Source organism: Pygoscelis adeliae, unplaced genomic scaffold (genome assembly GCF_000699105.1).
Source record: "Pygoscelis adeliae isolate BGI_AS28 unplaced genomic scaffold, ASM69910v1 Scaffold444, whole genome shotgun sequence".
In the NCBI taxonomy this organism is placed as follows: domain Eukaryota; kingdom Metazoa; phylum Chordata; class Aves; order Sphenisciformes; family Spheniscidae; genus Pygoscelis; species Pygoscelis adeliae.
Genome location: NW_008824677.1, coordinates 395008 through 409971, shown reverse-complemented (window position 1 = coordinate 409971; position 14964 = coordinate 395008). Strand labels below are relative to the sequence as shown.

Sequence of the window (14964 nt, the reverse complement as noted above, 5' to 3'; positions counted from 1 at the left end):
AGCATGAGATCTCTGTGCTCAGGAGCTCTGGCCAGGTTGGTAGCATGGGGACTGAGACTCCACTGCAGGTTCCTCACATCTCTTGGGCTCTCCTCCGGTGCCAGCAAACTGGGTTTTGGACAGGCCTCGTATGCCCACCATAAGGAGTTCCCACACTGTGAGTCTTTTGCCTCAGAATTTTGCTTATTTCAACTTCATAAATTTTAGGCGAGGCTGCCTGGTCAAGGTGTTCAGATACCTTCTTTACATTCTTCTCCTCAATTACGAGGCTATGGATCCAAGGCCAGGGAATGGGGGAGTGATGTAGCTGGCTCGATCTTGGCGTTATTGCTTTGGGGTTTCTCTATGTAGAGATGTTCTTTTATGTTGTCTGCCTCTTGTGTTGGGCCTGTTGAACAGGTTTGTGGGTTTTTTGCATGGCTTTGGATTGAAATATTCACTACCAAGGATATGCAGAAGGCCCTCAGCTTGAGGAGGGAACCCCAAGTGAAACAGTAAAACTTAGTTGTATCACTTGGCTCTCCAAAATATCAGTTCGGAAAAAACAAACAAAAAGCCCAAGAATAGCAAAAAGTAAAAATATTCAACCATGCTTCAAGTGTTCGGTTTTAAAACACCTGGTAACGCAGGCAGTATTCCTGTAATCCTCATCTTCCTGCAGAAAACACAAGTGTCGTTCTCTTAATTCACTGAACAGATACCTGCTCAGAGTAACACTTCATGGGTAAAAGAAGTCTCCGAAGTAGAGGTATTTTGTTTATGTGTGCCTATGACAATGCTGTGGAAATAAGTCTTTAGAGAGCCTTTTGTTTAAAAATAGGATTTCAAGTGCCTTCGTTATTAAAAAATGAAGAATCTATCGAGCGCGGTTCTAGATGGAGGAATCTAAAGAGAATATCTGGTGGAAGCTGTCCTGCATTGCAGTCCAGAGCGTTGTCAGCTATCTGCAAGACTTCTCCAAAAACATCTGAAATGTGATAACACATTACTCACTTCTGCAGCATCTGACATTCCCAGGGGGAAGCAGGAGCGTGAGAACAGACATCGCTGTAGAGCAATTAGAGCTGAGGTTGGGAAGTGTGCTTTCTGTGCACCTCTGGTTCTTGCTTTCAACTTGTCATGAAGCAATCACTGCTGAAGAAACGTCTCTTTAGGAAGAACAAGTAAGGAAAAAAAGCTACACAATAAACTGTAACAATTGCATCTTTTTTTTCCCCTTGCAGATTCCTTTTTTTTTTTTTTTTAAAGGCAAAATGTGAACCTTGTGTTGAACTTTAAAGTTACTGACTTTGCATCTTCTCAGGAGATACTGGTTCTGACAGTCGTACGCTCTGAGCTTTTTTAGCATTCCGGATTACATAACAGCATGGAATTTCAGAAGGAAAGCAATAAAATGTTTCTTGAATTGTCAGCACCATCTGAAATGCCCTGTGGTTTCTTGAGGACCTGTAATATATTCCTGATCTTCTTTTTCCCATCTAACTCAATGGTGGGTTTTAATTTGCCTCTCATGGCAGCAAATTAATGTATTTAGAGTAATCTCAGCCAGATTTGGATTCAGCACTAGCTCCTGGTAGTTAAGCCTTTATCTCCTGCAAGGACAGAAGTGGTTTTCTCCAAAAGCAGTATCTGAAGCGCCTGCGAAGGCTTAGGAGGCTGGAAGGGACCTCTGACATCTCAAGTCCAACCCCCCCTGCTCAAAGCAGGGAAACCAGAGGAGGCTCCTCGGGCTCTATCCAGCTGGGTTTGCGCTATCTCCAAGGATGGAAACTCTACAACCTCTCTGGGAAACCTGTCCAGGGTTCAATTTCCCTCAGATTTTTAATAGGGGGAAAAAAAAAAAGTTGAAATGGAGTTACCTGTATTTCAGTTTGACAACAGGAAAGTCACTGGGCAGAAAGTAATCAGTTTGGCTCTGGTCTGGATAAATTATTGTCCATCAAGGCTGCCAGCTTTGTGCTTTATATATTTATTAAACGCAAAAACTTCTTTTAATCTTGAGCTCTTACCCTCTTGGATAAAAATGTACGAACTTCCTTTGGTAGGCTGGTCTACATCCTTTTCCATGTAGTTGTTTGTCGATGTTTATCCCTTAGGTTTTAGATATTAGTGAAGCTTGTCTGTAATACTCATTTACAGTTATTTTAAGACCCTTCACTCTGAACTGAACTAGACAATATTCTATTTTACAAAATAATGAAACTGATAATAAAATATTGAGAGGTTATTCCTGCCAGGTACTTCTCGTTTACTCTGAAGCCAGCATGCACAAAGGGAGCGCTGAGATTCTTTGAAGAGGTACTGTGTAACCTTTAAGGTGAGGCTTCTGTATCCCCTACCCTAAGTAATGCATCAGTGTCCTGAGTGAGGGAAGGAGGAGAACCCAGAAGGTCTTGGCTGCCGGTAGGGGTTTTTACCTGATGTTCCACATGTCATCCCATCCTATATAACACCGTTGGCTAGCATATTGAAGGTAGTACCTCTGTGTGTGTGTGCATAAAAAAATCAGAGAGGACATGCAGGCAAATATCTTGTGAATCCATATGCTGGGAATTGGAAGTTGCTTGTGTTAGTAACTGCCCGTAGCAGCCTCCTGAGTGCAGCTGTGTGGACCAGAGCCTCATGCAGGAACCAAGTGCTACCAAAACAGCTCAAAACCTCAAGTAGAATATAAAATTTGGATGTTACCAAACCCCTGCCTTCTAACAATGCTTCTTAAAGTTCCTTTTAAAGGTAGTAGTATACCATACCCTGCAGAGGTGGTGCAGACTTTTGTTTCCTTTGAGATTGCTGAGAATTTATTGCAGGGCATGGCTTATTCTGCCAACTGGTAAAACTATCGGTCTTAGGTGGTGATTGCAGCAAGGCAAACTTGGCATCCATTTAAAATACTGAACCAATGCAGTCATCTGGGCAAATTAGCTTTTAAGATCAGCTATAGGAATGAAGTTCTTAAGCTTCTCTTTTTCTGTTTGCTTGGCTTGGTGCTGGCAGGGACATCCATGGCTGCAGACTCATTAATTTTGAAGATACTTAACCTCTAGCTAGAGATCTGGTCAGTGACCTATCAAGATTAGCATCTCCTGCAGCGCAAAGGCTTTATCATGGTAATCCTCTACTAAGAGTGCTCCTTGCTGGAAGTTCGCTGTGCGATGTCTTGCATGTTAGTGGGTACAGATTTTTTTTTTCTTCTGGAGGTCTGAGCACAGCAGGCTGCCCAGTGTTGGGAGCGTCCATGTTGTAGGTTGCCAGAAGTGCTGTTTTGTATGGATTAGCTTCTGAATTGGCTTATGGGACCATGCTGATCTTTGCGGAGCAGATGATAAACAAATCAACGCTGTCGGCAGCCCTACTAAATGTTTTGCACGCTTTCTCCAGAAACTGCTGTGGGATCAGTTCAGGGAAGGTGCTACTTGCATGGGATCCATATCTTTACTTTCAGAAGGAAGTTTGGTTTGTAAGTATGTTGTTAATGGTATTTTGTTCTTTAAGCAAGACTTTGTAAACTGTAATTCTACATTGGTTTATATTATCAGCAGTCATAACCTGATTTTCAACTATCAGCAAGCTTTAACACTTGCTAAAATTACCTTAGAGGTTTGTGTAAATTGTGTCCAATTTACATCTTGTGTTGAGTATATTATCTGCTGCTGATACATATTAATAGATACTTTCAGTATTGATCGCCGTAAGAGTTTGGCTAGTCATTTTTGTTTGCTTTTGCCTTTTATTTGTAGATCACATGTAGACTGTGTGTTTTAGGAGTCTGCAGAGCTGGGTTTGGAACTGAAAAATCCTCTTCTACAGTCCTTGGGACCCTGTTTCTGAGATCACATTTCTCGTGTTCCACCAAGCTTGCTTGAATAAGGAGGAACTGAATATTGGAACGGGGTGGGGACGACAAATAAGCTGGAAGTGTCCACTTTATAGCTGTATGGCAAGTAATGTTGAAAAACACTTTGACTGGGAATAGCAAAGGAGTTTTTGCTAGCGCTTATTTTGTTAACAGCAATCTTTGTTCTCCGCTTGCATAGTGAAGATCAGCCTCAGCAGAGGCACGCCGCTGGCAGGGTGGAGTGAACGGCTGCTCTGATCTCGGAAGCCTTGTGCCTGCTCCTGACCTGGCTGCTGGCCTCTTGGCTGCCTTGAGCAGCTAACTGGACTCCTTCTTATGTCTGTTTTTCTGCTGGAAAGCAATGGTGGTTTTGTTTTGTTTTTTTTTTAAATTAGCATCTGTTATGAAAACATTGTATGAAAAATATGCAAGTCTCTGGTTTATATTTCTAATGATCTGGCAGAGGCAGTTCATAACTGCTTTGGAATCATCTTTCATCTGGCTTTTGGGGTTTTTGCTAGAACTAAGGGTTTGCAAACACCAATACGGTTTTGCTCAACTGTTACAGGAGTTTGATTTCATCCGATGTTGCATGTAAATGTTTCCCTCTACGCTTCTTTTTGTCTTCTGCCTTACTGTCCTGCTCATTCCTTTTCCAGCAAGGTGCAGGGTTGAGGGAGGTTCCCCTCCTTTATTTAGAGGCATGAATGCAACCTGTCTATTAAAAAAAAAAAAAAAAAAGTGGAGGCTTTACTTCTGGTTTACCTGTTGTGACCCTAATTTTATGTTCTTCCCCTGTGAGATCTACTAATAATAGCAATATGCCAATATGTATTTGTGGTCTAGTACTAACAGATTCAGTTAAAATACTTAAGAGTTCAATCGGTGTGTGCTCTACAGTTGATCAGACTTAGCGTGGGTCCAATCCAAAAATCAGTTAGTCATCTTTGAGAAAGTTCACGTCCAATTTTCTTAACTGCTCCCAGGTCTCTTCCTCACACTGACAAGGACATTTACGGTCTCCTGTATTTTTGCTTTAAGTGGAGTTTTATAGACAAATGAATGACAGGTTCCTGTCCAGAAGAATTTACAATTGAATATAATTAAATCCCTTGCTATTCTGCACCACAAATAATTGTAAATAATAATAATGTCTCTTGACACATGTAGTGACACTTTATCTTCAAAGTACTTTGCAAATCTAAACGGTCATTGTCTGTCTTAATGAAATATTTCCTGCTTAAATTGTCAGCCTTTAAGCTACCCTCAGACTCCATAATCAGCCAGCATTGCCTAGGCTGATTTTTCTGCCGAACCAGGGGGGGTTGTGGCCTTCGCGCGTCACCTCTCCTGCTTGCTGCTTGCACAGAGTCACACCTTGTCCTTTGGATAGAGGAAGCAGAGCTGTCGTAAACCTTGGCCCGGCAAGCTTCTGTATCCTCTCTGGCTGAAGTCAGCCGTGTCAAATGTAGTCATTTAACAGAATAATAGCTAAAAGCCACTGGTAGAAAAGCAGCATCTGCTTGCTAAGTTGGCACTGCTTTAGGATGCTTGTAGCATCTGCAGGGCTGTAGCACAAGAGGTAGGAATAACTCCACTGATGGTCAGAAATTACATTTATTCAAAAGCAGTTCTTCAGTGCTTTCTTTTGGTGGTGGTTACACAGAAGTGAAGTAGTAGAAGATATTGTCTTTAGTAGAATTATACTCTGAATTCCCATTCTCTAGCCCTCAGAGTGCATATAAGGGTAAAAAATAAATGCATTTTATTTCTATTTAGTTGGATCAGAATCTGAATAGGAACTCTTCGCAGTCGTGAACTTCTGTTAGAGCATAACATCGCGTCCTGTAGTTAGTGTCCATCTTGTTGTGATGTGTCAGTACCTGACCTGCGGCTGGTAGGCAGTGTTCTCTGTGTTTTGAATTTCAGTGAGGAAAAAAGCGTGTTTCCAGCATGTTAGTTGTTTCTTGTGGGACACCCGAGTTCAAACGCTGGTGCCTTGAGCAGTCTTGTGAATAGTCTGTCTCATTTCCCTTCGAAGATCCAGTTCCTTTTTGCTCACTGCATCCACAGTACGGCACGTCTGGTACAACATTTCTCAGCCCCCTCAGAAGCGGAGCATACCTGGGACATCCCTGTTCAGGTCAGCTTGGGAGCTGGAAGCACCTCTGTTTGCACAGGGCTGGGGACAGAGCAGGAGGACGAGCCGGCGGCTGCGGGGCTGGCTGTGGGCAGCTCTGGGAAGGCAGCGGTTCCGTGGGCAGGGAGAGCCCTCCGTGGGCAGCGGTTCCGTGGGCAGGCAGGAGCATCCTGCCTCCCGCTGAGGGAACTGAGCTGCTGTTAATTGAAACCTGGTGACGCCATCACTGCCTCCCACTGAATTTAGGTAGAGAAGCACTCCCCTAGTCCCCTGTCCTGTCTGCCATGCCGCAGTTCATGTAATGCCTCAGAGGGAGTTAGAGCTCATTCATTTTCCTGCCTTTCCTGGGGATTATCTGTGAAGTCCCTGCTAAAGTGTATTGCTGTTAACGACTCAAAATAGGAATATGCAGACAGTCATACGCCTCTGACCTTGCAAAGTTTTAGACCCCAGGGATGCTGTATGGCATTGAACTCCAGAGTTTAATTATGAGAAGTAGTATTTATGTACTAAACTGAGACTTTGACATGTTGCTAACTTCATTGAACCACCTCCTGTTCTTGTAAAAACAAAGCCTCTTATCAAACTGCTGTAACCCCTGATTGATTTGTACTGGTATAGTTTCATTATTTTGTGATGTCAAACAAACAAACAAAAAAACCCCACAAAAGCCCTCTTTCGTCTTACTCTTTCTCAATCACTTTTTTGTTAGAATTATTACAACTTCTCTATGAATCTCTGTTCCACCTTGCTACGAATTCTCTGTTTGCGACTGGCTGGTACCTCAGCCTCCTAGAAGAGGCAGCGGTGTTTGCTTTTATATACCAGCATTGTGTTTTTAATTATTTCTTCCGTTCTGTTCCTTCTGTGTGTTAATGTTGGGTTTGCTTTTATTAACTGCAGTGTTGCACTGAATTAAGGGTTTTCTTCAGGGATATCTTTTGAGGCACGCTATCAATTTCCTTTCCTGAGCTCCAGTCTTGCAAGCAGTATTGTTAGCCTAAGTGAAGGTAAAAATATTAAAAGCATAAAGAGATGTATTAGCAAGAGAGTGTAGCATATTGCATTAGGGGATGAGAGGAGGAGTTTGTGTAAATTTTTTTGTGTTTCTTTCCAGAAGAAACTGGAAATCAGTTTGAAAGTCTAATGTTGATAGAAGAGTTGACAAATTCAGGTCTCCTTAAAAGGAAAATTAATCTGAAAAGTTGCAAGTCTGGGTATTTGTTTTGAGCCTTTCCCCTGCATTTGTCATATTTGAAAACTTCAGGACATATGTTTTTGTTTCTTTTGTACAACTACAGGATCTGGAAATGTCTTCGAAAGCGGAAACGACCGGGCTTTTTACAGTAACAGCTGAGACTGTGAGGGAGCTACAGTAGAGTAGCCAGTATTGACACAGCGGAAGTTCAGGATTTTTTTGTGTGTTAATTTTAAGTGTAAATCAAACCTCGCAAGTGTTAGCTCATTTATAGCTAGCTTTCATGTGCTGTACTTATTGATACATCTCTTATTTTCAAGGAGAACTTAATTTATGCCTTAGTGCTTTTTCCCATCCTGGCCATTACCACTAGCTGCTGCTTTTGTTGCTCTGATGAAGTGATTTAAAGTTGAAGTGTTAAAAATAGTGGTCAGTGGGGATGCATGTGCAGTTCCCTTCATATCCAAAGCTTCCCCCCAATATGTAAGGCTGGGCCACCCTCCCCGAGAGGCCTGCGGCACTCTCGGGGGGCCTCTAAATCCCAGCCTCCCAGGACAGAGGTGAAATCCTCTTGTTGATGAAGATGTTGGTGCAGCTGGGGCTGTTGTCAGTGTTTCATACGTCCACATATCATGGCGGGAGTGCAGGGATGCTACAGGCTCTTGCTTGTTCACTAGTGCATCCCAAGGTGCTACACTGGGAGAAGTGAATAGGCTGGAGCAAAGGGGAGATGTTACTAAAGGAAAAAAAAAACAAACAGGCACAGAAGGTGAGGAAGAGGAGAGCCCACGGTGTGTCTTAGTGCTGCTGTTGGAGGGTGTCTCAGTTCACAGCTGAGCTTTCTTGCTTTGGTTTTCTAAACATCTTCCAACTGCTTGTAAGGACTTCAGGAAAAGGCTGATCTGCATATTTTAATATTCCTTGTGACAAACCTTATCGAAACAGTTTTATGTAGTTTAACTTTGTTTCCATGCATTTTTCTGTGAGGCATTTACAGGCTGTGAAAGGTGCCTACCAAGGCTTCAGTAATAAAATACTTGACTCTCTAACATCTCAAATTGCTGAAGGCTGTTAGTCTCAGTACAGTTGTTTTTAACATGGGCCAGCAAAGAAAGATTAACGTTTTCCTTGGTCAGATATAAACCATCAGGCTTTGATGTGTTGATGTGTTCAGAGAACTGTCTTTATTGTAAACTGGGGGAAGATTAGGCTTAAGTGTGAAATATAAAGTATACAAATAAAGGCCTTTGAGGTATTCAGGGAAAAGTTATTCACTTAAATGATTTGGAGTTTGTCTTCCTAGTAAAATAGAAAGCAAAACCATCCTATGGGTAGTACTAACATTTTTGTAAATATGGTCAGATTCGGTGCATACAAGTTGATGCCTGGGCAGGAGAGGAAGGGGCTTTGGTTTCCCCTCCTCCCCGCTGTGACCTGATGAGCAGGTTGTGTTCAGCATTTCTCTATTGACAGACTTGAAAGCTTTGCTCAGCCTCACAAGTTCAGGGTCTCAGGGTTGTTCCAGCTCATACATTAATGAAAAATCTCCCTAAAGATGAGTGTGAGGAACTAGTGTGTCTTGTCCAACACTTGAAAACAGGATGGTGCTCTGACGTGTGAGTTCATTCTTGATCTTACATGTGTATCAAGATGCAGAAATTCCCATTATTCTGTTTCTTATGTTTGAAGAGTTGGATCAAAGCAGTAAAAAATGAATATTCATGGTCTCTGGTTTGGCTGACGGTTCATGTTTTCTGTTGGCCTCTTGTCCTGGTTTCGGCTGGGATAGAGTTAATTTTTTTCCTAGTAGCTGATACAGTGCTGAGTTCTGGATTTAGTGTGAGAATAATGTGGTAACACACCGATGTTTTAGTTTTTGCTGAGCAGTGCTTATACTAAGTCAAGGACTTTTCAGCTTCCCATGCTCTGCCAGGTGCACAAGAAGCTGGGAGGGGGCACAGCCAGGACAGCTGACCCAAACTGGCCAAAGGGACATTCCATACCATGGGACGTCATACTCAGTACATAAACTGGGGGAAAGCTGGCCAGGGGGGCTGCTGCTTGGGAACTGGCTGGGCATCGGTCAGTGGGTGGTGAGCAATTGCATCGTGCATCACTTGCTTTGTATATTCTGCTGTTGTTGTTGTTGTTGTTGTTGTTACTACTATTACTACTATTTTATTTTATTTCAATTATTAAACTGTTCTTACCTCAACCCATGAGTTTTCTCACTTTTACCCTTCCGATACCCTCCCCCATCCCACCAGGGGGGAGTGAGCGAGTGGCTGTGCAGTGCTTAATTGCCGGCTGGGGTTAAACCACGACACCTCTGAGTGTCATATCGAGCTAAAATATTTAAAATAGATTATTGCATAATGTTTCACTTTTGACTGTATAATTTTCTTCTCTAATTTCAGTATTCCCAGGAGAAATCATGGATGAAAAGCTGTCTTACAAAGAATTTCTCGATCATAATGACTCCTGGACGATGGATGACAGAGACCTGTGCTTTGAGTCACAGCCAGTATTCAAACCCATGGAGATGGCTGGTATGACTGTATTACTCTCTGAACTGTACCATCAGTTATTTTATCAGTTGTGTAACATGATAGAGTCCTAGCCTCTATCCCTAAGGGTGGTTTTGTTCTCTTGCCTTGTACTCATGCCTGTGTTCTTTAGGATGTGTTGCTCGGTTTTCCTAAAACGCGTAACATCTTGACACCAGGGTTAACTTAGCACATCAAGCCCCTAACTTGCCCTAGAGCATAGTCTAGCTGGTTAAAAATGGAGTTGCTAGTCCGGCGTGTTAGAGGACGTGGAGTGTGGGTGAGCAGATTTCTCCCTGACTTGGCTCACATGGCGGTAGCAGTTTTTGGTTGACTCTCACAGTTTAGCTGCTCTCGAGTACTGTGGCTTTCAGTGCAAACCTCGCCAAAACTGTTGACAGCTGAAAGCCAGCCTTCCCTGGCTCTCAGAAATGCCAGTTCCAGCTGTCACGTAGCTGTGTCTGCAATGCAGGTCAGTCTGTTCCAGAGGCAGCCTGTGTAGCTGCTGACTCTCTTGAAAATTAGATGAACCTTGTATAACTTGCCCCTGCAAAAAGATACCCTTTCACCCAACAACTTTCACCCAGTTTTTTCTCATTTTTGAGAAAGCTTATGAGATATATATATATATATATAAAAATTGAGAAATTACTCTATAATTGAGAAATTACTTGCTAGCTTTTGGAGGGTATGAGAAATGTTTGTGCTGCCCAGATTATAACAGGCAATAAACCTGGGAAAGATACTGGCTGAAACAGGATAAAACTTTTTTTAAATATCTTTTTAAGCACTGTAGACCTGCTTACTAAGTTATTTTCTTGTTATCTGAATCTCATATTTACTAAGAGATTCTGTGAAGAAATTATATATTGTTATAAGGGTAAGAAATGATTCATGGGACAGCTGGAACAAAAGAGCCACTAGTTTCTAAAACACAGTTGTTGGGTTTTTCCCTCCCATTGCTTTGTTACATGAAAGAATGGGATGTTGATGTAGTTATGCTCAATAGCCAGATGACAAACTTGTTGATTAAGAGCAATTTACATTCCTAGCCCATCATCCAGTATTCTTTTGCCTGAATAATGTGAATCTGTGGGTTATCTATTGCATGGAACCAGATTTCCTTAGGTTTCATGTCCTTAGAGTATCTTGCACACCTGTACATGCATAAGCTACCACGTACACTTCAGTATGAAAGTATTCCTCCGTGCTGCTCTTCCTGGTGCTGTATAAACAAGAGATTCTGCTTGGAGGTTCCTATAACTGAGCAGAGGGATCGGAGAGGATAGACAAGCTTTAAGGACTTGTCAGCAGAAGGAGAAAAATGTGAACAGCAGTCTCATAAAAGTCTATGGCTTTATTAAATATTTTTATGCACACTCTTTGGAAAACAGTAGGATGATTTCCCTCCCAAAGAGATAATTCTCTGGTCAGTGGTGTAACAGGTCTTCCAACCAGCATTGCTGTAATTCCTTGTTCCTTGGTGAGAAACATGGGAAATGCCAGCTCTCCCACTTCCGTGAGCAGCTGAAAGAGTGCGTTTGAATCTGCTCCGGACTTTGCTGTTAATATATTACAAACACTGCATTGGGATCTGGCAGTGGAACCCAACCCTACGAAAGTAACAGTTAGGAGCAAAAACATACATATATATTTTACACACTACCTGTAATAAAAAGACTTGTTTTAAAAATGTTATTGTAATATAGAATGACTAAAACTCAAACATTATCTAATTGCTTGCAAGCTTTGAAAGTGTTGCAAGGCCCTTAATCACAAGTGTATCACGATTTATTGCTGTAACTACAGGTAAATATCTAAACATGAAGAGTTCCTATTTAAATGATCTACAGTAATATGCTTTTATTAGTCCACAGTCACTGGCAAGTTGAAACTATGTCTCTGAACAACGAAGGATACGACTATCTGTGGAAGTGAGCTGAAAAGAAACTTTCAAAAATGTTTTGTCGATCCTACCTCCAGCTGTCCAGAAACAATACTCTTAGATTCTTAACATTTGTCTGGCTTCATAATATTCTAAACAAGCTGCAAATTTTGAGCAAGTAGAGAATTATTTTCAGGGCTCATTTAATGCAAGAACTGATAATTTGCTGAACTGGCTGTATCCCATCCATACAGTTCATCCTTACCCACCTGCCTTTCAGTTTTCAACTGCAATGTGTTTTGCTGGAGACGTCACCTTGTCATCAGCAGAGCGGCATCGCTTACCAGTCACAAAAAGGCTAAAACTTGAGCAGGACACAGGCCCACTTTGAGTCTGTGGAGGATCTTTGGGGATGGGAAACAAAAGTTCAGCCATAACTCCTTCCACTTCTCCCCTTTCTCCATCTGGAGCAGAAACTCATCCATTTTTGCCACATCATCTAACTGCTGGACAAAGAGGGGAGATCATCAGCATCTCTTAGTTATTAAATTGGTTTCAGTCATGATGCTTCTTAGTGGGTTTGGGGTTTTTTTGGGGGAGGTTGTGGGGTTTTTTGTTTGTTTGCTTTTTTAATTGGAAAAAAGGCAGTTATTTAGTCTTGGTAATACTGTTTTAAACAGCTTGAAATTAAAATTTTCCACAATTTACTCTGAAGCGAGACATTGTCTTGGCATCTCACATAGTCTGATAGATTTATTAAAGAATTCATGCAGCTCACCTGATCTTGACATCTTGGAGCACCATGGGCATGCGAACATTTGAAGTTTCGCTGTCGTCCCCGCAGATAGCATGCCTGACATAAAAATTAATAGCAGCCTTCGACTGAATCCCTTTTAATTGGGCTTAAGCGGAAGAAATCTGTGCGTTGTCTGAAAATCGGTGTGTGACAGCCATTTTGGGAACAGGGAGTTCTTCAGCTCCAGGGTAATGCAACATGCAAGATAGTCATGAGAAATGTCACTTGTCTGCAAGAGGCTGTTTGAATCGAAACCTCTCATTGCTCAGCTGTGCCTGTCTGGAGAGAAATGCAGTGTACATCTGGCACAAGCCAGCGAGATGTGTTAGGAATCATTGATCATAAAACACATCCAGGAGTTTGTAAATGACAGAATAATTTGTTTGAGAGAGGAATGCCACATTTCCCCCTTGCAGTGTCTTGCCTTGACTGTATTATGGTACAGTGACTAACTCATGGAAGGGTCATCTTTTCTTCGTTTTATTCTGTCAGTGAGGTCATCTGTGTACTCTCTGACTCACGGCACTTCAGTTAAGTAATCCATTTTACAAAACCCAGCATGGTGGTTCTCTCTGTCCCGTCTGGTTTGAATGCCCATGCTGATTACTTGGGGGGAAAGGAGATGCATGCACACAAAAAATAAAACTTGCAGAAAAGGAATTTTCTCTTGCTGAATCCTGAGCTGCTGGAGTACCATCTGTTGCAGATGACATTGATATATCCACTTAAAACACGGACCAAAAGCAGAACAAAGCTAACACGTTAGACCAACCAAAGCTGACACCAGACAACTTGCAAATGTGGACTAAAGATCCTGACAGCCTCACCAGCGCATCTGGTCTGGAACGAAGGGCAAAGGCTGGTCATCTGCCTGGGATACCGGGAAATGTGTTATTTTCCTCTCTGGCTTGTAACTTGATTAAAATACTGGCCCATCAGTCAGTTTATACTGGTGTACTGTTCTTGGGGGGGAGAGCACGTAGCTTACACAGGCTTTCCTTGGTCTGCTGTCAAGTTAACTGATTCAGAGCTCAGCTGATGTTCCTGACTCAGCTTAGCTGTATGTGTCCATCAGGTCAGAAACAGATGCTTCCTCCTTGAGAGGAGGAGACAGGTTCTCCATGCAACAGTTGTAATCTAAACTTTAGTCAGTTTTCCCTAGGAAGCAGTACGAGCAACCATGTTTTACTGTTGGGCATAAATTCTAATTACGAAGGTCTTTGCCCCTGGTAAATAATCCTGAAAGGAGCTGGTGCATCTCCATCTTGTTTTTTAAATAATCTTACTCGGTATCATGTCTTCCCCCTGTGTGGTGACACCGGCCTTGTTCTTGTCTCCTGCCAGACCCCTTCAGCATGCACAGGGGGGAGAATCTGCCTGATTTATCGTTTCCTACTGACATGAAGAATGTACCGCTGTTCACGGACCATGTTGATGCTTCCAGAGACATCCATGGTGAGTTCTTCCTCGGCATTTGTCCTGATGGTCAGGTTTTGGTGTTTTCTCTGTTGAGTTTCATGTACTGAAAACTATTAAGCTGCTAAGTGCACAGACTATATAATCTCTTCACGTGATTTTTAAAAATTTTTTGTGTGTGTGCCTAAGGCCATTCCAATAGCTACTTCTAGGAAGGTTTTTTTGAAGCATATTTAGGCAGAAGGAGATAGAACATCTAGACAAGTTGAGTTGAAGCAGGAGTTACCAATGGCTCTTGTCTTCATGGCTAGAAACCAAATATGCGTGAACTTTTTCTACAAAGTGGTCTTCAGTGTTTGGACTATTGGAGTTTAAGGAGTTATTAACAAGAATTCATGGGAGCAGAAGCAGAAAGCAAAAGGGAAATAATTTGCCTGTGCTTACTGTCTTATACGTTGTTAAAAAATTATATATGCGTACATAATTTGCAATGCGGTTTGTAAAGGTGAGCTAATTGTAAAGGTGAGAGTGTTGTTTACAAACTTTACCTAAACTGCTTGTGAGCAGAACAGAATAGTTTATTTGCCAAGTGTTGTATAGACTTTAAATTTTGGAGGGGAGTCATTAGGGCTAGCTTGGTGATTCACAAATGGCCTTTTATTTCATTAGCACCGCATGGATCTATGATGATACCTGAACAAACTTTCTTGGGGCCCCTGTATTCTCCTGCAGAGGCTCTAGACCCATCAGCCTTCATTGGCCTGGATTCAACTGCAGAATTTCTGCAAGACAAAGCAGGTAAGAAACAGATGTTTTGCTATTACTGTCTGTCTTGCTAGCTGGATTTGAAGGGTATGGAAAATCTTGGTTTACTAGTCCTAAAGAATCTTGGTGGGGGAGTTGATACATAAAATGAGTCAAGATTAGAAAGTATCCTATTAGCAATGACAGTTCTTGGTTCAGTGTGAATGTTCTGAAGATGTTAGGAGGTCACAGAATGGTTGAGGTTGGAAGGAGACCTCTGGAGGTCATCTTAGAATCATGGAATAGTTTGGGTGGGAAGGGACCTCTAAAGGCCATCTAGTCCAACCCCCCTGCCGTGGGCAGGGACATCTTCAACTAGATCAGGTTGCTCAGAGCCCCGTCCA

At 42.1% G+C, this 14964-nt stretch overlaps 1 protein-coding gene across 4 annotated transcripts in view; it reads left to right on the top strand.

Moving 5' to 3' along the window:
* Positions 1-14964, top strand: part of LOC103916190 (microtubule-associated protein 4-like) — a 104798-nt gene that overhangs the window by 77687 nt on the left and 12147 nt on the right. For all 4 annotated transcript variants that reach the window (XM_009323147.1, XM_009323148.1, XM_009323144.1 and 1 more), the window contains exons 5-7: positions 9591-9722; positions 13745-13855; positions 14486-14614. In XM_009323147.1, coding sequence (XP_009321422.1) covers positions 9591-9722; positions 13745-13855; positions 14486-14614 — 372 coding nt within the window. The remainder of the gene's footprint in view (positions 1-9590; positions 9723-13744; positions 13856-14485; positions 14615-14964) is intronic.